General features: G+C 43.4%; 1 protein-coding gene across 2 annotated transcripts in view; it reads right to left on the bottom strand.

Annotated features, from left to right (window-relative positions):
• Positions 1-25,287, bottom strand: part of LOC138285763 (apoptosis-inducing factor 3-like) — a 328,578-nt gene that overhangs the window by 153,040 nt on the left and 150,251 nt on the right. For both annotated transcript variants that reach the window (XM_069226119.1, XM_069226120.1), the window contains 3 exons: positions 19,483-19,527; positions 18,323-18,404; positions 17,897-18,009 (listed from right to left, as the gene is read on the bottom strand). In XM_069226119.1, coding sequence (XP_069082220.1) covers positions 17,897-18,009; positions 18,323-18,404; positions 19,483-19,527 — 240 coding nt within the window. The remainder of the gene's footprint in view (positions 1-17,896; positions 18,010-18,322; positions 18,405-19,482; positions 19,528-25,287) is intronic.

Below are 25,287 nucleotides of genomic sequence, written 5' to 3'. Positions count from 1 at the left end.
GGCGAACAAGTCCGATAGACCATCGTTGTTGTCGGCAAAGTAACCAGAGGCAGTTTGTGCAAAAGGTGTTGCTGTAGTCAATCGAGGAGTTGGTGTTTCACGCGGTGGTACACTGTAGACTGCACAATCTGTCACTTCTGTAGTCATGGTGACTTGATCAAATGTTTCTAAGTTGGTTGTTGTTAGTGGAACTAATGCGAGATCATCATCCACCCTCCCCAAGCTCGGAGAGGCAACAGTGTTGGTATAGATAACTTGAAGCTGAACTTCTTCTCCAGTAGTGAGAGGGATTCGGGAACTACTGGACGTTCTTCTTGGTCTGCTGTGTAGAATCGGCCACATGTTGTAACTTGACATTGTCAATAGAAACAAAGCGATTTTCTTTGGCACCTGGCAACGGAGGTAGAATAACAGTTCTCGTTCCGTGTATCCCCAACACAGGGACTGGTGCACAATAAGAAGGGCCAAATTCTTTTTTCACTGCGACCTTTTCACGAACAAGATCCCCAACTCTGAGAATCCAGCTGGTAGGTGTTACTGGCACATCCTTAATTCCTGTGGAGGCGGCACATTTGGAAGAGTTATCTTCACGGAACTGCTGTAATTCCTGTAAAACAGTGACACAATCATTTATGTCAAAAGGTGTTTCTGCCGCCTCCATACCAGGACCATCAAGATCCGGAACAAACATTCGTGTTCCGAACAGGCACCCCCAGGCACGACCCCCCAGGGACCTTCTAGGCAGGTTATTTAGTGCTCTCTGAACTCCATACAGGTGGGTTAGCCAACTACGACCCGTACCTAAGACTCTGGCTGTTAAGGATTGCTTTAAATTGCGGTTTAATTGCTCCATGAAAGAATTTCCCTCGGGATGAATTGGAGACGAGTACTGGAGCTGGACCCCCAATGAAGCCATGGTGTCCCTGAATGCCCTTGAGGCAAAAGCAGGGCCCTGGTCCGAATGGAATGCCGCAACTGCATATTTACCGACAGTCCGAGCATCAGCTGAGCGTTGTAGCCACACCCACAGAAATCTGGAGCAAGAATCTACAGCGACTAGTATATATTTGTATGCACTATCCGGTGTTAGGGGACCGCAATGATCCAAGTACACACATTGTAAGGGTCTGTTTTATATTAAGAGGGGTGTCTGCGGCGGGCGTTTAGCTGTTGAAACTTTAATTTGTTGACAGATGTCACAACAAAGGACATACTGCTTAGTCTCTTTATAGAGACCAGGCCACCAGTAACGGCCTGTAATAACAAAATTGTAGCTGCCACGCCAGCATGTGCAGATGCCACTCCCTCATGCGCTGCTTTAATCAATTGTGGTCTTACATCTTTATTGGGGATGTCGCGTACGCCTACGCTAGGAATCTTAACTTCAGCGTTCAGCATACTTCCCATGAAGTATTGATATTTATTTGGAAATCCTTTTGGATAAGGCGTGCCATCAACCGTAGCTTTCATGGCAGCCAGAATCTCTGTGTCTGGTTTGGAACTCGAACAAGTCACTGCAGCTACAGTGGCAACTGCCACTGCCGACTTTGCGGCTTCATCAGCCAAAGTATTTCCACCAACGTGTATTCCAACGCGCTGGTGTCCAAGTGTATGCACAACATGGACTTTGGGTAGTGTCTCCTTCAGGTCTGCTACCTTCCCCCACAGTAGTCTGTGTTTTACGGTGTTGCCTTTTGAATCTCTGAACCCATTCAAGCGCCAGTAATGTAGATATTCATTAAAAGACTGGACGCAATAATACGAGTCACAAACAACCAGTGTAAACTGCGTTGGATCTGTATGTTCGAGTGCCATTAGTAAAGCTTTGAGCTTGGCTAATTGAGTTGTACAATCCCCTAAGGTCTGTGTATAAGAATGTTGTGGGCAGAATTTCTCCCCCTCCGTATAGCCGCTCACTACCGCACATGCAGCAGAATATTGGTGTTTTGTTCCAATCGCTGGTTGCGCAGAGCCGTCGGTGTACATGACTACTTGATATTGATCAATAGGCAACGTGTCAGCGGGAACTGGATATTCAACTTTATATTGTAGAAATTCCTGAGTTTGTAACTTTGGGTCAAAAATGTAGTCTACATCAGTGGCTGTTAAAGACATAGCCCATTGTTTCCATCGAGGGTGTAGTGCTTTTGCATTTGGAACGCTAGCTTTTGTAACAGCCTCGAAGGCCGGAATAGGAGAAACAACAATAATGCATTTTCCCTGGGCAAGAGGTCTCTCTTTAATAACAGCCATCTATACAGCAGTGAGTATTTTCTCTGTGGGTGCAAATCGTTGTTCAGCAGCAGAATACAAGTGTGACTTGTATCCAATCAGGACTGTCTCACCTTCATTAAATGTGACATAAGTAAACCCAATGGCCCCAGCTAGCTCCCTGATGACCAAGTGCGTCTTATTGTCCCGTGTGTGTAGCTGTTTTTCTGCTAGCATATCTGCTTGTAACTCCCGAAGAGTATGTGTATGTTCAAATGTCCAGAATTTGCTCGAAAAATCAGGACGTATTAATTCATATAAAGTTTTTATGCGTGTAGCATAATCAGGAATGTATGTTCTGCCAAAATTTAGAAAGCCCAACAATGATTGGCGTTTCTTAATCGTATTCGGTGGTTGTAATTGTGCACATTTTTCCAAGAATTGTGGCGCTAGGCTCTTACCTTCATTCGACAGCTCATATCCCAGGAATATGATGCTGAAGAAGGCAATTTTCGATTTTTTGAAGTTAAATTTGTAGCCGATTTCGGCAAACCCTACAACAATGCGGGCTACCCGTCTTAAATGTTGTAGCAACTCGGTATCCGTGAGATATATATCATCCACATAAGACAACGCTTCAGGGTCCAACTCGTGTAAAATAGCAGTCAAACGAGCTGCAAAAAGTCCTGGGCTGTTCTTATACCCTTGAGGCAAACGACAGAATTTTCTGAGAGCCTAGCGCGCTAAAGCTTGTTAAGTTTCGGCTTTTAGGTGCTATATTTTGGCAGAAGAATCCATTCGAGATATCCAAAGTCGTTTTATATTTTTCCCACACAATGTTGCTCATTAGTGCAGCACTATGTGAATTCTGCATAGCATATGTACGTGTATGTCCGTTCAAATGTCTGTAGTCTAAGACTATTCTATATGAATGGTCCGGTTTAGCTACAGGGAATAGGGGATTATTCATCGGTGAGACACAGGGTTCAATCACCCCCTGGCATTCTAATTGTGTAAGTATTTCTCTCACCAGTTCCCTTGCTTCATGTTTAATGGGATACTGCAGTTGTGGCTGAGGTTCACCTTTAATAGGAATTACATGATATGGAGAATCCCTATCCCACCCTACGTGATTTCTATATAACGCAGGTGCCTGTGCGTGAGCCCATTTTATAGAATGGGACTCAGCGAGTTCCTCTGGAACAAGGGGCGAGAAGGAAGGTTTAATAACCTCCTCCCCAGCTGGGCAGGTTCGGACAAAATCAGGCGGCCAATCTTGTTCGGCCAGCAAAATGTCATATATCTTAACCATACGATCCCAAAAGATTGCGTGTTCAATGTCTCCTTCCAATTGTAAAGTCACTGTATACACCCTATCGGGTTCGGAGACACGCATATCTGCTGTTTCTACTTGTATGAAGTCATCAGTTGCTTTCACCTCCAGATGCTCTAGAAGATTCCGGCGAACTAGTGTGAGCTCTGCCGCGCTGTCTAGCAGTGCTAGAGCCCATGTCTTGTTCTTCAAGAGAACCCTCTTCCTGAGTGGCATGTCTGAGACTACCACCACCTTTTTCTTTTTAAACTGTTGTTTTTGTTTTACCGGTTTCTCTTCCTTCTTGACAGAAACCTCTGAAGAGTGTTGTGATTCCTGTCTCGGTTTCACGTACTCTGTTCTCCGCTCTGACCGCCCACCTCTCTCATTTCTCTTTTCCGATGAGTCCTGAAAGGAACGAGATTGGCGTGTATCAGTATATTGATATCTATCAGGCGTTTTTATATTATCTCTATTTCTGAGATTATACCTATTCTGCTGTGTCTCCGTACGTGGAGATTCTCCCCTTTCTTTCTTGGGTGTTTGTTGTTTTTTCTCCCAACGCTTCTTATTACCCTCAGGTTTCTGTTTAATATTATCTTTATTAATTTTTCCCTGAAATTGAGGTTTTTGCGGACTAGCCCCCAGGCTATCTCGACCGATACTGGAATATGTTTCCGCTATTATTTTAGGCAGTTCCCGCTCCTGATCTTGTTGCGGGACGTCACGAAGACACATGCGCACTGCAAGTGCTACTGCTTCCCCATTAAGATTGCTTAGGATTATTGAAGAAACCGTGGCAAAGTTGCCCATCAGTTGCATTCCTAAATCTAAGGCAGGGGCAGCCCCGTATTCATCCTGAATTTGTTTAAGCACTTCCGGTAGGTTGGCTAATGTTGGTGTACCGTGTGCCGTTGTATAGAGCGCAGCAAACACTGTGCCCCTTGTATTACAATGTTCCACCGGGGGAACCATCCCAAAGGGTAAACACATAATTAGTATTCTATGTTTGTCCTGAGGTCCCGTATGGGGAAATACTGCCTCAAGCGGATTAATTTTTTGCGCCAGCCAAAATGGAGTTTCCTCTCGTTTTGCTGGGACTTTACCCATAATAGAGTGTACAGTCACCGGGTTTATACCTGGTGTCACTGCGTGTGGTTGCGCTGGAGCAGCACGTGTTGGGTTAGTATTTAGTGTCTGCATCACAAGTTGTACCAAGCGTCTATATATTGCTGTTAAGTCAGTATATAAGCGTCGAACCTCAGCCACTGCCATATTAGCAGCCGCTGGATGTGGTGTATATGTAGCCAACAAGGGCCAGGTAGTACCCTCATTACTTAGTGGGCCTAACCTTACTGGTAATATTGTATGGGGTAGGGCACCATCAAGCCAATTATTATGTTCTTGATAAGATAGAGGTATCTCTAAGTATGCGTACGCCCTGTATTGTCCAGGCGCGTTCGCTACTGTATATGTATGGAATGTATTTGTATTCCCATCAACCGCTGGAAATGTGAACCAAGAGAAAAAAAGTTCTGTTCTATAGGCTGCGTGGGCGTCCACCACAAACGTGACCGGACCACCCTGGGCCGTGATGAGGCCGTGTGGTAGAAAATGTGCTGTGAGCGGTTGTCTCATGTTAAGAGCTATTTGTACAACCTGGGTATTCGCCATTATAAAAGCACCAAGAGTTCAGAGAAGGCACACCAAGATGGGTATTTAATCCTTTTAAGGTTCAAGCTTGAACAACCAGCCGCTGTAATTAGGATTACCTATACTGCGGTGGCGAAAATCCTCAGTGCCACGGACGTCTCCGCATAAGGAGCTGAGGGATCATTATATTATATGAGACCGAGATATACCAGTGGACGTTGGGCGCCATGTCGCGTAGGCTCTCATTATCCTAATGAGACTACTGGATTTTTGGGCGGCAAGATCGTTCGCAGTGTGGGGGACTAAGTCTGACCCACGGTGAAGGACCCTTGTCACCCCAAATCCGGGTTTTGCTCTGGCTAACTAGCATTACCTCATCTCTCTCTAAGGGAAGAGTCAATTGGGCAGCCGAGCGCATGACATCTTAGTACTTCCAAAGGGAAGTCGTGGTCACTCAGGTCACAACCGGTTCTCTCATACACAACGCGGTCTCATATAGAAATGACAAAGGCAGTACATGTTTTAAAGATTGATTTAATAAAATGACTGCATTTAAGATAGCAAAGCGTGAGCTGCACTAACCAGAACTACACAACACAGTAGAATTAAAATAGTAACGATGAGAGTGAAGCACAAGAATAAGGCTATCATAGTGCAACTAGATTATGTTCTCTCTAAATTATATTCTGAGCACAGCATGTGAAGCTCTAAGCCTGCCTTTCAGGTTCCCCCGGGAGGACATCAACCCTCATACCTGAGCAAGGTGCTGTTCCCCCAGGCCCTGAACCTCATTAACCGTGTCCTCCTAATCCATTTCCCCCTTTTCTCCTCCTGGTTCCCTTGCTCATGGTTCTCCTGGCCTTTGTATTTCTGGTGTGTGCTGCTGGCCCTTGCCCTCCTGATCTCCTTGGTCCAAGTCCTTCTGGTTCATGTAGTCCAGATTCTCTCCGTCTTCATCCTTATGACAATTACCACCCTCCAGGTCCTGGTCTGAACCTCTGCCCTCCAGGCCCTGACCCTGTTCCTGGTCCTCCAAGGCCTGGTTCTCCTCCTGCTCCTCTTGGTCGTCTTAGTCCTTAATCCTTATGATGCTGGTCCCCATGGCACTGTTCTTTATAGCACTGGACATCCTGTTCTGGTCATTGTGGTCTTCAGCTTTCTGGCCATATTCCCATGGTCCCTGTCTTTTTGGTCATATGCCTTTTTATCCTCCTGCTCCCGCTTGTCCTACTGGTCCTGGTTCTACTTGTGCTCCTCCTCACTCTCGTACCCAACCAGGTCCTGCATCCAAGTCTATCATTCACTCTTGGTTTTGACCTTTATAAAAAACATTATGCTGAGGACATGGGGGGAAAACAGCCCAGAAAGGTCTCGGGCCGGTACTGTGCACTGAAATTAGCTGCCCAATGAGAATACTGGTCAATGCATCCACTGCACAGCAGTATATGGCTCTAGCAGGGTCAGAGCTTAGTAGTGGTATGTTAACTCAGATGGTTCATGCACTTGTTGAAGTGCCATCTCTGGTCACAGGTTGGGAACATCATATACCAGCACAGGAGGTATAATGTGCCTTTTTCAGAACACAGATCAAAGATTTGTGCTTTTTTCCGAACATAGGTCAAAGATTTGTGCTTTCTGTAAGTTAGTTCAGTACATGAATGATCATGTTGCGAAGATCCCTGTATTACCTTTAAGTTTGAGACCTTGCAGCTTTCAACTCAATATTTTGTTATTTTAAGCTCGATGAACGGCTTCTGCTTGGTAGCAGTAAACACGTATTAACTGTCCAAAATTCAGATTTATTGAGTGTTTTATAAATGGTTGTTTTGAGTGTACTTACATATAGACAGACACACTTGATTATTACAGAGTATGCATAGGCCTACACCATTGCAAAGGTCTAAAAAATCTTTCAGATCTCACTTTATGTCTAGGTGGCTTGTGAAGTGACATATGAGTGTATCTTAGTCTCCTCTACTAAGGTAGGAGTTAGGCCCCAGCTTTGCTCATCATCCTCTCAGCCGGGAAACAACTTGGATAAAGGGAGCTAAAGGTCTTTTCAAGGAGGAAGCTGCTGATTTTACCAAGAGGCCTTTCAGTCTAAGCTGCTGACACCTCAATTCCCTCATGGCTGCAGGAGACGGATATATAACAAAAGCTACGCAGCATGGGTTCTTCAGCTTCCAGGCACTTTAACTGCTCGACACACTCAAGAACAAAATTTGGCCAGGTAACTCCACCAATCATGAGGATAGTGTTGGTGACTGGCACCTCATTACTGGTGGTAATCCTCAATCCAAGAAGGTCGCAGGCAAGCAAGATATCTCTTCAGCTGGCAAAGAAGTTATGTGTAAAGAACATGGCTGACAGTTTGAATTTCTTTTTTCTTAAAACTTTTCTTAATTGTTTGACCACCTTAGGAACTGATTCACACTAGAGTGACTAATAAGGTTTCATTTTTGTTGGAAGTCTCTTACCTTGATGGTCATATACTTTAAGACCTTATTATGAAAGGGAAGTTGTTACAGCATGTAGTTGATCATTTATTTACTAATTATATCAACTGAGCAAGCAGAATTAGTGACAAAAAATGGTGTTACATACATTCTCAATACAGACATACCATACCCCATTTCACTAAGTTGCACTGCAATGTTTTGAAAATACTGGGAGTGTGATATCACTACTCATTACTTCTACTAACAGGTACTTAAATGTAATTATCGTTTTTTCTGTTCCTTTAATGCAGACTCTTTTCCAGTTGCACCCACCATGTATGCAGAATGGTGAGTTTGTAGTGTGCTAAAGCATATTTCTTATATACAGATTGTTGGAGTTGTATAATGCTAACATTTCTGACACAGGACAAGAAAAGGTTTAGGCTAAAGCAGGTATTCAGGACCTCAGACAGTCGCAGACTGACGGGGTAATTTAGGGGTGGCCCATCAACTTTCTAGGTAGTGGTAGGTTTTGCAGTATGAATCGACTGTAGATTGACATGATTTGCATAATTCTGATATCTTGCATGTGGGTTTGGACTCATTTTTATCTGTTTGGAATGTCTTATGATGTCATTGATGTTATTCATTTGGTGAGGGATGAATACACTACTGGGCTGAGTCACGACATAATTGACAAAGTTTCAAGTCAATGACTGAAAGAGGCTAGCCGAAGAAAGCCAATGGTTTAAAGGGGCACACCCATACCCCATTCTGAGTATACTGTAAACCATTGATCTGTCCGATAGCGATGTTGTCAAAACCCAGACGTAAAAAAGAGAAACAAAGAGGAATGGATTTAAAACACCAGGAACAGAGAATTTCCACCAACAATGAAGTGACATAATAATGGGTCGAATAAGGTATCAAAAAAGAGTGCAAAATGTCACTTCTCGGGATAGGGAAAAGTACCAATGGGTGGCGCTTTGGGGGGTGGGTGGAGATAGGGAGAAATGGAATAGAAGAGAACAAGATAGAATATACTTAGAGAGAGAGAGAGAGAGAGAGAGAGCGCGAACATACTTTGTCACCAGCATGTAATCCGTGTGAGCATTTCATATGCAAGTGAAACTCTGAAAATAAAAACATTGGCATTAATATGCAATTGTTTTGGTCCAGGCTGAACAATGTTCTGATTATAAAGAGGAGCACTCTTTGGCTGACAAAAGCAAGTCCTTAGCATGGAAAATATTGTACTGAAGATGGAACTGCAGCTATTTTCAATCATGCTTCCTTGAATTCACAGACATATATCCATCCAGTTATGGCAACCAGGATGAGGCCAGGAAATAAGGAATACACTGCGGTCGGAAAGTTTTTGCCAATGTCATGTGGGAAGGCAATTGGAAAAATTGTTTCCATCAAACTTGAGTCAAAGCCATTCATGATTATATACCTAAACCATTACATCGGCCTCGAGTAAACATGGTGCCTCCAGAATTGTGAAAAATCCAACTTGAAAGACACAAACTTCTGACAAACTAGTTTGAAATTTAGATGCCGATCCTGCAATACCAAAAAATTTAAGATAAATGTATTGCCTTTCAAAGAGGCACAAGCTCCTGGAACAGATTGAAACTGAAGAAAAATTGCCATTTACTTATAGAACAGAAAGACTGTTGAATTAAAACCTAGAAATTAGTGATTAAATCTACTTCTAAAGTTGTAAGCAAGACTGGAGCTCCAAAAGGTGTTGAGAACAGAAGGAGCTGACTGGCAAACAACAAAATTACAACTGTGGCTTAGGGAACCCTGAGATATAGCCATTTAATTTTCTCCTGGTAGTCCAAGTCTCAGCACAAGGCTCGGGAGAGTACAGTAGTCTGGGTAACAGAAAAAGCTTTACCGTTAGTGCTTGTTTTCTGATATCAACATGTTAAGACTGGCCAATATCATTATAAAAAGTTGACAGTTATGGTTAACTGTGACATGCTGCCGATTATGACCACCCAGTAGTTCCTTCCTGGCTTGTGAGGCAAGCAAGGCTCCGGAGCACATGATGGACATTGAATAACGCCTTACTGCAAAAGTTCAAAAGTCCTTTGCTTGCAGTTCAATACATTTTGGGCTCAACACAACTCCAGAATGTGCAGGATGATATAGTGCCTAGCCTGATCAGCTCCAATTGGAACTATTTGATCATGTGGATGAGGAACTTTAACACCAGACACTATTTAGTGCCCCCCTGTGGCACGTGGTTTGCTGAGCCCTGAGGGGGAGCCTATCACGCATTTTAGCCACAATTCATATGGGAATGAGCTGAACATATTTCTAATTAGGTACAATATGATGTTTGCTTTTGATTCCTCCAACAGTGGCTTAGTCACTTCTCCCACATTTGTTGGACATGGTCGCTTTAGCCTTGCTGATTCTATTCTACTGTCGTAATCTGAGAGCACAGCTGGGAACCCATAAGGTTTCTGAATCCCCCCTGCCCAAGTCATCACAGGCTCATAGCTGTCTCGATAGATGATGTCTTCTTCAGTAAACATTTGGTGGCGGCCCATACATCACCATTACCCCTGTCCTTTCCTGCTAATAGGGGGTCATTATCAACTGGGCGAAGGTGGACAAGTTTTGATCATATATGCGCAATAACCCAGGAGATGCCTACTGTTATGTTGAACAAGTCTGGGAGATGGTTCGATGCCACAAGCACCAATGCCCATTACCTGCTACTGATGTCACTCAAAGCTGTGCCAAGAGACCAGGAAAGAGTCTGTGCCTGTAGAAAGGGAGATAAGGCTGCACAACAGGCACAGAAAGGACAATAAGAGAAGTCGCCTTTCGTGACCTAAAAAAGGCTAGTCATCTGAAAGACAGCAAGCTATTTTGGCAAATGTTAAATAGAAATTACCTAGAGAAAGCCTAGGAGGCCAGGCTTGACACAGGAGGTTTGGGTTAGGCATTTCTCCCAGCTATACTCGGACCCTGTCATCTCAGAGGGGTATGCTTTGGGCGTGACACAGGCAAAAACATTAACATTGACAGCTTTCACTAAACCCCTTTTGCAGTTTAGAGACTGAAGTTACTGATGTGATCGGGCCATCAAGAGATGTGCTCCTATAAAAGACCCAGGCCCTGATGGGATCCCAGCCGATCTTTTGGGGACAAATTTAGACCTCTGGACACCCCTCCTGACCAATGTTCTCAAGGCTGCTCTGAGCATTGGCCCTCCCAAGGCCTGGTCACATGCATTAATTGTTCCAGTTTATAAGAAAGGATCCAAGGGATTTCAAATTGCTATCGCCCTATATAATTAATGAATTCAACTGCTAAAATAATAGATAGAATCCTACTGGAACGGCTACAAACTCAGGCAACCGAAAATAACATTCTTTCGGATTTTCAGTTAGGTTTCTATACCGGCCTATGGACTGTAGAACAATACCTCAATCTATATCTGCTTTTAAATAAATACACAGTAGCAAAGGAAGGCAAAATCTATGTAGCTTGACTTTTTGAGGGAGCTCCACTCAGAGGTAACTGCTGGTGTGAGATATGGCCCAGCTGGGTAAACTACAGAAAGTGTCAGGCTTGAAAGTGGCATGCAGCAGGGGTGTGTATTGGCCCCCTTCCTCTTTTCTCTGTATGTCAACGGCCTGGAGAAGCATCTACTGAATTCAAGAATTGACTGCCCCATGGTTGGCACGTAGAGTACTGACTTTGATTTACGCTGACAATACCATTTTGCTAGCCAGAACTACAGTCAGCTTGCAGCGTTTGTTAAATCAATTTTGCACCTTCATGGCCAGCTTAGAACTGATGGTTAACCAGTCAAAAGCCCACATCATGGTCTTTGGGACGTTGTGACAAGTAAAGCAGTGCTTTCTTCAACAATGGAGCGAAGATTAGCACGGTCCCTTCCTACCCCTATCTAGGAATTTTAGTAAAAGAGAGGCTGACGTGAGGCTCTCTAAAAGCTGGTATGGCAGCTGCCCTTTCTAGGAGCATCGAAGCCAATCAAGGCGTTGTTAGAAATCTACAAGTCTTAGTGCCGCACTGGCGCAACATACAGGGCTGGTGCCTGGGGCACTTGTGATCAGCTGGGGTTGGAGCTGGATAAGGTGGAAAATGGGTTCATAAAAAGGTTGCTTGCTGTACCAAAGTCCACTAGCAACCATATATATCACATGGAATGTGGACTGGGGTATATAAAAGATTTTGTGAGGTTCTAGCCTCTTTCATTTTAGTTGGGGAACCACATTCAATTGTTCAATCCTGGCTAACTGTATGAATCTGAAAAAAAGTCTCAGAATTCCCTGGATTGCACATATGTTCAAGATTAACAACTGGCTGGAGCTAGATGTGCTTTTCTCATCGAATCTGAGCTCTTTAAGGGTCAGTTTCCATAGACCCCAGACTAAACTCTTTCTAACCAAATGTGCGGAGGAAAGGATGGTTAAAAACTCAAGAACGCCCACAGCTGTTGCCTATGCCCAAATTAGTACTTGTGGAGGCATTGATTCTTACCTTTAAGGGTCAACAATCCACACCATACATTTATGCTAGTAAGATTAGGTTCAAGCACTGTATACTTTCTCGTTGCTTATCCGAGGCCATGCATATTTGCTGCCACTTTGCCCGTCTGCCCTTGTGATGGACGTTCTGCACACAGCACCCTGCACTTTATCCTCTTCTGCAAATATTATTTCTTCGCTGTGTTCATTTTACCACTCTTTAAGAAGAACAGTTTAAGGCAGTGTAGGGCTGCCATGGAGTTTTTGCAAAAGCTGCCAACTGTGAGTTTAAGTTATTCGATTGCATTCTTTATGCAGCGGGCCATACGTTTACTCTCTGCACTTGCCCTATGAAATAGTACTTTCTCTGGCTTTGAGTCATGCCCTTGTTTAACGTTGTCTGATTTTATATGATAGTTGTTTTTAACGAATGATTGTGTATATTCTTATTTGTTTTAATGTACCTTGCTTGCAGCCATCAGTGGATTAGTTAAAGAACGTTTGTGCAAATTGACAGCAGCATTTCCCACTCTTGTATTTTTGACATGCACCTTTATACAACCATGGGTGGTTTCATATACAATGTTGTATTGCCTTACGCTTGCTTTCTTTTTATAAAAGCCTACTGTCACATTTTGCATCACAGTTATTCATAGAGGTTTCGGCCTTCGGATGTGTTTTGTGATTGGGCGAGGATATACTGCCCCATCATATTCTGCTTAGTCTCTTCCGCACATTTAGTACTGTAAGGTTTGCTTCATTCGTTCGCCCCATGTTTCACCTTGTATGGGCCTAATTTTATGTAGGAACATGTAGTTTTTATTTATGATGTTTTTTTCTAACTGTACTTTTATGATTTTAACGAAAATTAAATTAAGCATTGAGACTAAACTCCAGCACAGTCTACAGTGTTACCTGAGAATTCCCATCAGAAATTCTGAGAATGCTCTACTAGACCTGTTCGGCACGCACAGATGCGTTGTATACTTCCATCGACTGCCTGGGTGCTTGTGAAGAGAGTAGAGATTAATGAAAGGCATAAGAGATGATGAAGGTCCACAGAGTAATACTTCCCTTTCAAAGTCTAAGTGTGTTAGGCCCTGGAGAGGAGAGACCACATCTGAAACATGTGTACAGTCATACTGCAAGCACATGATTAATTCAAAAAGATACAGTATACTTCACGGACCGGTTTTGCTTGCGACTAGGTGCATGGTTCCTAGGGTGTCAGCCCTCCCATAAAGGTGCAAATACACTTCTGAGTGTTGGGTCAGGTAGGTTGAGGCTTAATGGTCATGAAAGAAATAAAAACATGTTTTCACAGCAAATAATGCCTTGCAACACTGCATGTTGCATTGGCAACTTCACTGTTGCATAGTGTTCATTCACTACTTTAGCATCCTACATTTTTGTTGTTTTTTCCCCTGTTGGTTCCCTTTTTAGGTTTACTTAAGAGGTTCTTTCCTTCGGTATTTTCCAGAACATGCTGCTTACTCTCTAGATTAACAGCTGTTTTCTTGACCGTCCATTATTCAGGTTGGGGCACACTCGTCAGCCGTGCAATGATTGTACTACCAATTACATAAAGAGAGAAGCTTCTCCCTTATATATTGAGAGTGAGATTGTGTAACACTTCCCGAACAGCTTAGTTACACTGTTGTTATGTTTTTATTAGGGCAGGCGATTTAACTAGTTGCATGTAAAAGTAACAAACCATCGGATGAAGTACCATTTTAAAGAGTACACCTACCAGGAACCCAGAAGATAGCCAACATAAAAGACAGTCTCAGTCTCTCTCTTTTTCTCTCTAAACCCCAACCCCTCCCCAAACACACAAATGCATGCCCACACACACACACACACAAACAAATATAGTTTCTAGACAGTCAAGGAAACTGAGAGGATATTGACCCATTGTTACAAGCAATATTGTCCAGTACCCTCGGAAAGAAAACAGAAAAGGAAGATCAATTGCTAAGTCTTGTCTACTGCCCCTTTAAGCAGCAGAACCCTGAAAAGAAATAGCCTGGGAATTATTGAGTAAGTCACAAGCCCTCCACAACAAGGAAGCAACAGAAATCCAGGTGTAAGTGAAAGGAAAACAAAGCAATCCCAGATGCTTACTGATCCCACTTTCAGAATGATACAGAACATCTAGACAGTTTGGTTCAAGATGGAAATGTCACAAGATACTTTTCCACAGCTGCAGGAAGGAGAGGCTTCAGCCACAGTGTTCCTACTTTCATGCACTCATAGCCAAAAAGCACAAGATCCTATGCCTATTCTTCCATTTGCTATGAAATTTGTTCATCCAGCATCTTCCAAATATCTGGCACTTAGAGCAACTCTTGTAAGCAAGTTGACCCTTCATGTTTATCACCTCTAGATGTTTGTCTGGTGAGGTCCAATTCTATTCACAATAATGCAGAACACCACAAGTATGAAAAATTGAATACTGCCCCAACTGAAAGGGATAAGGAAATCCAACACAATCTCCAGTCAACATAACACAAACAAAGGAGCAGAAAAAGATACAATATTTTGTTTAAATTGCACCGTGATCAAGAGTAACAACATTCAAAATAAACATTCCATTGTATCAGACACCATAGTCTGTGGCAGTGAAAATCATGATAAAACTATGAGGAACTCGGACATCTTGCATTCAATTGGGTCCATATGTCCGGCAACCTATGAAAGCTTTGTGAAAGCACACAGCAGTACCTGAGTGCGGGAATTAGGAGGATATTGTGGTAGTCACAGAGACACACTTTCATATGAATCTGCAGCAGAGGACAAAAAATTTAAAGAGCCTTACCTGACCCATCAATCGGGTAATCATAAAAACTTATGCAACCATCATATGGTGGCAGAGCGGATTTGGTGTACACAAATTTACAAAAATAGCTGGGCTACCACTAAACAAAACAAAACCTATCAAGCTTATTACATCCTGATCTCCAATCTAAACAATGGAATCAAGGTAAGTTTTCTTTCACCGCCGTGTATCTAGTTTACTCCAAAATGTTATTTCCTACTAATAATTAAATGGGAACATGCATGGGAGGATTTATAGAGGGGCAGAAGGAAGCATCATCATGTTGACTAAGAGCAAGGTTCTGTTGGATCTAAGAAAAGTACTGGGTTCAGTGCCAGGGAGAGGAGAGAAGGGTAACTCGGGGCGATTTGACTCAGTCTTGTTTTGTCAGTGCAGCACCCCTCCAAGAACTTCATTTGTCACCTTCAAATGTGAAAGATGCCAGTCTGGTTGGGCTACCACTACATCTGCGTCACTCTAGGGCTCGCCCAGCTGGTACTCCTGCTCCTATGGGAGCTCCCAGGAACATGAAAGGGGTTTGGGGAACATACCTACCATATCTTTTGGCTTCCTTCAGCCTAGTTGGGTCTTTTAACTGTGTGGTTTCGCTCATGTTGCCAACCCTGATTGCTGTTCCACTTCCTTCCTCATTCATGAGGTGTGTTTTTACAGCAGAAGGGAGAATTTCTACCTCTCTGGCCAGTTTGGTACTATGCAGTTACCTATATGTTTTAGGTGTCCCTGAAGGCCTACCTGTACCTGTAATGCAGAACATCCTGGTAGATCTCTGCCTCGTACCCTTCCCCTGCTTGCACCCTCATCTTGTCCTCCTCTAAAACTTTACAGAGTGGATGTCAGAACTGCTGCATCAGCATAGGATATGAATTGAGAGCATAGTAAAAAGCTTGAAACGAATATTGTAACCACCACTGAATCACAGATTCAGGTAACACACTTAACTTTCACACCTTAAACCCTCCACCCCACACACACACACATACACACTGTCAGACTGTGCACGACAGGATAAGAGCACCTCTCTAGTCATTCTTGTGCAACATCAAAACATCTCCAGTTTTCGGATTGCAGAAAATACAACGCTCTCCAACCACTCGCTCTGCCATGGTGAAGTGCGCTACCCATAATGAACTGCGGCACCTCGCAAGGGAGTAAGAAGAGCTACAGAAACGCTACTACACCATACAATTCAAGCAAGTGGAGTCCACACAACCACAACGCACATATCAATGTGTTACAGCGCAAAGTAGTATGTCAAGGTAATGATGATCTGTGAAAACAACAGAGCGGCAGAACACTACTTGTTAGAAAAATCGGGGGCTTTCTTGTTTTAGCTAGCACAGATAGCTGAGATTGTATGTATTCAGTTACAGGGGTTGTGGTTTTAACCCCACTCCAGCATCAGCAGTCAGAAGGCTTTGCTAGATATACATATATTATATATATATACTACTTTATATTTATGAGAAGAGCAAAATTTGCGAGTCAAAAATGGACCAGACAGTTCAACGTACATTTTTATTCAGTCACAGGGAATAGATCTCAAAAGTCTGTTTACAAGAAAAGAAAATAATGCCAAGTGTATGCACCTAGACGCTCACAGGGTCAGATTTGATATCTCTACACCAATTTGGCCTGTACAGACATGCTTCTCACATTTGATAGAGATGTTTATAGCTCCACATTGGAAATGACTTAAGTCATCAGAACTTAGTGACAAAGCTTAAATAAAAGTTATCGTGTAAGGTTGCTTATTCAGAAGCCACGATTTCACTCCAGCGGTAAGCAACTACAAGCTCATAAAATACAGAAATACAGCTTGTTCTCACAGCACACCCTAAGTCCCTAAACAAGGTTTCATCAGTTTTTGCAAGTAAGCCAGGCAATAGAAGTACAGATGTTCTTATCAGAGATCACTACAGACATTAGATGGCAGGTGAGATAAGAGACAGTAGCAGGATGGCCAGGATCGATAACTTCCCTGATTAGTATATCACAGTGCACATCAAAACGGCCCTTGCTACTAACAGTAGCTCTGCAGTTTGTATAAAAACTCAATTCATATTAAACCCAGCTTACCCTCTTCTTGATGATACAGGACGTTAAATTGCATGACAATAAATAATATTTATTACTCAATTACACTTGCATATAATAGGATGAAGGGAAAATACTGGGCATTGCTAGCTTTGAATGACATGGTTATTCATCTGACTGGCTTGTGATAGACTATTGCTTTTCAGTTTGAGGAAATCAGCGCAAATGAGGAAATAAGCACATTATGTGCATTCATAATTGATATAAGCTGCAAATCCGCTTTATATTTAAGTAATGTTTCTCAATGCTTGCTTTGGGGACCCTGTAGAGAACGATGTACAGCTGTGGGCTGAGGCGCCCTCTGGCTGTTGGGGAGTGGCAGGGAATGGCATAGTAGCACTGGCTGTGGGAGGGAGAACTGTAGGTGTAGAAGAGCTGGCTATGGGGAGGTGTAAAGAGGGGTGTAGGAGGGAGGGCTGTGGTGGATTTCTGTATGCACATGGTACGTCTATAGTGTGACCTAGCCAAAAGGCAGCTGAGTGCAGTACATTGTCTATGGAATGGTGTAGGATAATACCTATAGGGATTTGTAAGGAATGTTGTAGGATCTCTGGCAGCTGGAAAGTTGTGGGGGCTGGCATAACATCAGTGGCCCTCGAAGAGATCTAAAAGGTTAGAAGAGCTGGCTATGGGGAGTTATAAAGAATGACGTAAGAGGGATGGCTGTGTGGAGTTCAATGAATTAGCGTAAGAGACTTGGCTGTGGGCAGAGCTGCAATGGCTTGAAGGACCGTTGGCAGTGGGGAACTCATAATTTTTGCACGTCCAATTCCCCCCAGTAGTAAGCACAGTAAGGGGTTTGTAGCAGTGGGTCCATTATCCCACGTACCTTGCTCAGTTTGGTCCTGTCATAGGGGAGATGCTTTTCTTTGGTTGCCATGACAATTCTTCCTGTGAAGCCTTCTTGCCGCAGTGTTTCAGCACAAACGAGCGCAGCCGGACCTTAAAGTATGAAGAGAGAGAAGATATGGGTTTGGTGGATGACTCTAGAAGTGGACACATAATGCATGCCACCCGATCTCAGCCCCTCGGCATCTCTGATGAATGTTCTTTCCTCACCTTAGAAGAGGTGAGAGGAAGGAACACCTCCCATGTGCCCATTATCAACCGCTCAAATGTGCCAATGATCGTCCCCTCTTCTGTTCTAATTATCCTCCAACTTCTCTCTATGATCTTCTCCTCACCAGAGTTCATGACCACCCCCTCGATTATGCCGTGATCATTTCCTTTTCTCTGCATATGATCACCACCTTACCTGTGCCGATGATCACCACAGTGCACCTGTCTTCCTTGGAGCGAGCCCTCATTGCTTTCACCCTTTTTGGATTTTCCAGTGTCTGAAAGTGATGTAAGGAAAAGGTCAGATCAAAGCTAACAATAAAAACTCAAAAACTAAGATGGAAACGTAAAGTGTCCCTGAAAGCCAGGAGCCTCATATGCCACTACTGGACACAACAGGCAGCGTTGGGTCATTACTTGCAGTCCTTGGAATCACCTGCAGAAATGGGAAGTCACCCACCTACAGTAGCATGCCTGGTAATCACTGGAAGCCTGGGGTGTTACTATATGCCTGACAACCTCAAATACATTCGGGAGGCTTTGCATGTAGCCAAGGGGGCCACCTTTCAGCCTGGTTGATCATCTGCAGTCCGAAGAATGAAATGCTCTGAGGGGACTCACCTGCAGGCATCACTGCTGTTCTAGCTGATTTCCTGCTAGCCTGGGGGGCTGCCTCCAGCTGGGGTACCCCACCTACTGCTCAAGGGTGTTGTCTGCAGCTCAGGTTTCCATCATGAAAAAAATGCTATAATTCAGACAGAGTGGTATCTTCACGTCAGTGTTATCCTCAGGAAAAGGGATGTCACTTGCTACATTGGGACTTGGCTAGCAGCTCAGTACATGGTGATAGCATCAAGCTAGGGTAACCCTCAGACCAGAGCATTAGAGCTAGGCTGAAGCATTCTTCTCGGCTTAGAGAATTCCTGATTCAGGTTCCAGCTTTACTCTCAAGATGCAGCCTTGTTCTCAAGGTAGCGCCCACATTTCAGGCCCACGTGTCATGCTCAGGCAGACACATCAGCTGAAGTGTTAAGCTGCAGTGAGAGATTTACCTGCAAGTTAAGCATTGACCTCAGGCCGGGGCCACCCTCCAGAAAGAGCATTACTTTCTGCATAGAATTCCTCTCAAGATACAGCAATAATCTAAAGACGGCGATAGTCGCATGAAAACGTGCTACTCTCACAACAGATTGTTCTTGGACAGTTACTCTCAGGCTGGAGTATTAACCTTAGAGTACAGAATACCACCAAGTCTGCAATGAACCCTCACAACAGTGCAATTCTCAGGCTGCAGCTACTCTCCTGACGGGAACTAAACACAGACCGGGCCTTGTTTGAAGGACGAGGGAATTTTACCTTTCTGTCAGTAGAAATGGTCACCTTCCCTTTATTCACCACCACCTGCAAGAGAAGGGATGAATCAGTCAATAGGATCTCCCATTTCATTATGGCATTATCCATCTCACTATGGTATCTTCTGAGCACTCTGAACCACACGATATTTCAAACAATGGACACTACTGTCAGGAGGACATTATGGCAAGTCACACTTTACACAGGTCTATGGAGCAGGGGCAAAGGATACCAAGGAAAGCATGGTTTAGTGGGACAGGTGTGCTCGCTAGAGTAGGAGCAGTGGAAATGCACCATACATTTTGAAATGGGGGGATTTGTTGCTGGCATGTTAACCAATACTTCTATTCTCAGACAGGCGGAGAGAGGTTTGGACAGGAGTAGCTGAGAGATGGAGTACGACAAGTATGGTTGTCAGAGTTGATAGGCTTGTGAGAGGTGCTGAGGCGTGTGATTGTCAGAGACAGGGTGCTGAGAGGTGAGCTAGGTAGATGTGACTGCTAGAACCAAGGAGAGGAAGAAAGAGGTTTGGCTGTGAGAGACTGCGTGAAGGGTAAGACAGACATGGTCATCACAGAGTGGTGGGAACATAGCACAAGCATCTATAAGCTTAACTAGTATAAATAAGCAAGATACTTGAAAGAGTGCATTATTGTGCATCTGTTATTGCCTGAAGGACGTTGGTGGCATCTGGTATAGAGCACTTTGGCAGACAGCTCTCAGAAACTGAAGTGCACAAGCACATAAATGCAGGCGCCTTAACAGTATGCACATCCCATGCAATTAAACCCAGCGAATCCATACATTTTGCTTCTTTAACGGATGGTTTCCCAGAAAACCTACTTTTCAAAATTCCACCAGCGAGGCTGTGGCACAATCCATAACGTCAAATAAGGGCCTTCCTGCTTGTGAACCAAGGTTACTACTCACATATAACTCATTGGGGTGTGTCTGCCACAGGCCACCGTTAAAAGCAGTGTATACCTTTATCCTGGTTAAGACTGACCAGACTGTTCAAACACAAGGATGGCATTCATGCAAAGTAAAAAATGGTTACTTACTTGTATTCCTGGTTCTGCAATATAGGAATCTTCAGTAAATACATACACCTTGGAATATTTCCCTGCTGCATGCCTGGACATCGGAACACTTCAAATTCAATATTTGTCTCTATGGTTAAATACAAAGGGTGCCACTGTTCATATTAGATGCAACACCCTTTAGAAACCCCTATCCGAGGCAAGATTTGCTCTGAAATGTAGATCGTTCTATGTTTAAAATAATCCCTGAAAACTATACTGTAGCATTTTAAATGTAAAAGCAGGCAACATCTATCATAGAGGAAACATCTCAGTCGGACAGGAATTTATTACAAAGGTGTGAAAGCAGACTGCTGCCACTTTGAGATAACCTAACTGGGGAGGGCATGTATGAATTCAATGAAGATTCCCACGATGCAGAACCAGGAATACTAAGAATTATTTCTTCTGTGTCACAGGCTCGTCATTGATAGCCATAAGCATTAGAATATAGTAGAAAGCTAAACATTATTTTCATATGCAGCTCTTGAGGATAAGAAAGAAAATTAACAGCCCAATAAAAAGGGTCTTCTATAGTGCAGTTTGTGGGCAAATAGATTATTTGGAGAGGCCTGACCAACTCTAGCACGTATCATAGTCTAGACAGTAGTATCTTGTGAATATATGTACGTTTCCAGGTAGTCGCTTTGAAGGTATTTGCTAATAGGACATTGTTCAGGCCAGGCTGTAGTTGCAGCTTAACCCCTAGTTGAGTGAGCTCTCAACCCACTTGGAAGAGGCTTGTTTGCTAGTTAGTAACAATCTATAGACTGCTGCATATCCCTGATAAATGTGTCCACAATTAATAAAAAGTTGTTTGGATTTTCAAATAACTTTGCCTTGTCACTGTAGGACACGCATGACATCTAGAGTGAAGGGTTCTTGCCGGTTGTGTGGAAGGACTGGTAAAAGATACAGGCAATGTTATTATCAGATTTGTTGTGAAACTCGGGTACTACCTTGGATAGAATGAGAAATACATCCTCATGAGTACTTTTTTATGAAATATTGTGATATGCTTTAATGTGGAGAGGGCTTGGATTTAATTTACTCTCCTAGCAGAGGTTATTCTACTAAGAATGCAGTTTTCCAAATACTACAGTGCAGCCTTATGAATGTGTTCAGACAGGGGTCCCAATAATCTGGATAAGACTACAGTGAGGTCTGAAGAGGGTGATGGTTGTCGAACAGGGGGGTAAACTTGTGTTCGGCCCTCCAGGAAGTCTTTGACTAAAATACTCTTGAAGAAAGAAACCTAATCTGGGCTCTTTCTGTAGGCTGTGATTGCAACAAGGTAGATTTAGAACTCAACTCTGACTGGCTGAGGTGCAGGAGATAAAGTATAATGACATCCTCTTGACATTAAATTGGATCATGTACATTGTTCCAGCACCATATATATAATCTCTTCCACTTCACTGCATAATGTGCTTTTGTGGATAGCTGTTTTGCATTCTCCATTCAAGGTGGAAGATGTAAATGTCCATACTGCCTTCCCACAGCCGCCATGCTGCCAAATTCAATTATATTAGGTTCAGACGTGCAATCCGTCCCTAAAGTCTGGTGAAAAGATTTGGTTTTTATGATAATCTCTTGTGAGGCCTGATTGGCATGGAGAGAAGGTCTGTGTACCATTGTCTCGGCCAGTCTAGTGCTACCATACCCATTTTCGACTATGTTCCTTATTTTCAGCAGTGCGCTGGGCAATGTGGAATCAGTGGAAAGGCACTGAGACGTTTCTTCAACTCATCTATTAAAATGACATTCCCCACTAAATTCAGCTCTGGGACCCTGGATGTGAAGCTTCGGCATTTTTTATTTTGAGCTGTCACAAACAAATCTATTGGATGGGCTACCCATTATGCGAATATGTCTTATACACTCTTTGTAAAACCGGGTGAGGAAGTCTGCTGGTGACTGAGGGGGGCTAAATATGTAAAGCTCTGAGGGTTATGTCTCTTGGTAGAGCCCACAGTCAAATTTGTTGTCTCTCTAGGAGTGTCCTTAATCTGTGCCCCCCTCTTTGTTTAGGTAGTACATCGTAGAGGTAGTGTTTGTTTAAATCAGGACACTATCTGACTTCAGGGATGGGAGAAGGGTTTTGAGATCTGGGGCACCACTTGTAACTCTAAAAAACTGAAGTGAAATCTTTTCTGTTTTAGTCTATCTACCATGTACTGACAGACGATGTATGTGCGAACCCCGTCCTGTTAACGATGCAACCCTGGCAGTTGTTTTAAAAGGTATTTCTTGCAGAAAAGGAACCCCCTGCATAGGATTATTCCATCTACACCACCACGCTAGAGACTATTTTGCTGGTAGAGTCAGTGTCAACTGCTCATCCCAATTGTCCGGTTTCTGTGACTATTTTTGTATGCACTGCTGCAAAGGCCTCGTATTCAATCTTGAAGACTGTTTGGATTTTCAGAACTCTTTTGATATGAGTACTTCTGGGCTTGCTGATGTCGTTGCTGCTGCTATTGGAACAACTCGCCAGGGTACTGAAACCTAACTGGAAGTATCTAGTGTACTTTTTTCATGTGCTGTTATCTGAAAAAAGTGTTTCCTCTCTTCTCGGGTTACAGCTTTGAGGTTTTCTGTTTCATTCTTTATTCTCAACATCTCTTGCTCTGCATGTTGGCCAAATAGGACTGCAGCATAAAAGGGAGCATTCATAGCTTTTTGTTGGGTATCTCCTTTTTAAGATAGTTAGTCTCAGCCAAAATGATGTACGCAGAGAGACAATAGCCTGCAGGGACCAGCTCTGCCCTTTCTACATTGCTTGTGACCTGAATGGCAACAAGGGAACCTTCATTAATCAATTCCTCTAAATCCCGCTGCCGATGGTAAGGGATATCGTCCAGAAAAGATCTCATCCCATCCCATATTTTCCTCTTGTATTGGCCTAGCATGGCAGTGGCTCTTGCATTCTTTAGAGCAGCTGCTGCTGTGGCACACGTTGTTCTGCCAGTTTTATCAATCTTTTTGTTCGCTCTTTCCAGAGAAGACATGGGCTCTGGGTAGTGTCTTTTTCTGACAGAAGCGTCATTCACCTAATCTAGCTTGGGTCAGACCTGAGGAATTTGGGATCTTGTGGTGTCGGGTTATATTTCTTTTGAAGCCTTGGTGTGACGGCTTTTACAATGGTTGGACTTAGAAACATATCTTCTACAATCACCAATAAACCAGGGACTAGAGGAAGCAATGGAATCAGAGAGGCTCTAGGTTGTAAAATTTCTAGTACGATTGAGAACAATGTCTAAGGAGCTTCCAATGAGATGTTTACTTAATTTGCTCCTCATGCCAATACATCCTGGAAAGTTGCTGTCATCCACTGGTGATATTCTCACTGGGGAGGCAGCAGGTGAACTGGGCCTGTAGGACATGAAAGACTGGTCAGTGGATGGTGATTGTGACTTGGATCTTGTAAGGGGTCTTCTCCTTTTACAACACCGTGGAGTACGAGGACTTATAAATTGTGAGATAGTATCTTGTGGTGCAGGAGGCAAAAGTATTTCCAGATGTCTTTCGTGAGACCAATCCCAGACTTAGAGGAACTGCAGGGAGGAGACAGAATGAAAAGGTGTCAGTGTCTTTGTTATGGATCTTCCAAAGTTATTTTAAATCTTGGAATGCCTACAGGGCATTGAGTTTTATCCTCTGCGAGTCTCAACCTCTTTCTTAGCGTATGCTTAAAAGTAGCCATCTGGGTGATAGATCTAGGTGTTATGGTAGGAGAATTCAGGCTGGGTGAAGGAATAGAAGATGGTGTGTGGATTGTATGCAGAAAAGGCACTGGCAATTCTGATAAAGCCATGGAGTGTCTTCATGTCAATGGAATGGTCTTTGATGGCGAGCAGTGTTTCTTTGATGTTGAGGAAGGTTCTGATGATGACCAGTGCCTCTACGTCATCTTCTTTGGTGGCTTCAGTAGCAAGGGAACTGCCGTCAACTTGTGGTCTCTCGACCTCAAGAGCTTTGACGACAATGATGTGGCCGACCAGAGATAGTGTCTCGCCAGCAATAATCCCTCCTTTGACATCGAACATGTAGGCACTGAAGCTCTCAAAGTCAACATCCTCTAAGGTGATCATGAACAATGGTAAGTATGATGTTGATGAGTGTTTTTTGTATCTTTCTTTCTTCCCGCCTTCTATCCTCCTACTGAGGAAGTATTTCTGAGGTGAAGGCTTTCTGGGAGGTGGCTGGCTCCATGGTTTCTGAACCTTCTTTTTTCTCTTTTATTCTCTCACCATTATTTCCTCAAGGTATCCACTGAGCTTGATGTCATCTGTTTCCTTTAATGTCCTCTTTGACGTTTTCAGGCAGAATTCACATTTTTTTTAAGAATGAGATGATGTCACCACACCACAGAGACCCTGTGTGTGGGTCTGAAGCCACCTTATTTCTTCCACATGAGAGGCATATCACAAATAGTGAAGGTATCCTGACAGGAAAACATGAGAAATAGAGAAAACAGGTTCACTCTGTAGATTTAAATAAAAGACGTTTAGTGATGCTGAAATGAATTGTTCTTGAGAGAAAACTCTCTGAAACAATAGAGATGTGAAAACTGCCAGGGGTTCTGGGATGCATCTCTCACAAGCTGGAAAAACAGAAAAGAACTGACTGGAAGAGGCAACTAGCAGTGGACTGGAAGCTCCTGGCCTCCTAAAGGGACAGGAGCCCATTGCCTCCCTTTATAATGAAAGTCTATCTGACTGCACAT

The sequence above is a fragment of the Pleurodeles waltl genome, chromosome 3_1 (assembly GCF_031143425.1).
Source record: "Pleurodeles waltl isolate 20211129_DDA chromosome 3_1, aPleWal1.hap1.20221129, whole genome shotgun sequence".
Lineage (NCBI taxonomy): Eukaryota > Metazoa > Chordata > Amphibia > Caudata > Salamandridae > Pleurodeles > Pleurodeles waltl.
Note: the sequence above shows the minus strand (reverse complement) of the source record. Positions and strands in the feature narration are given on the sequence as shown.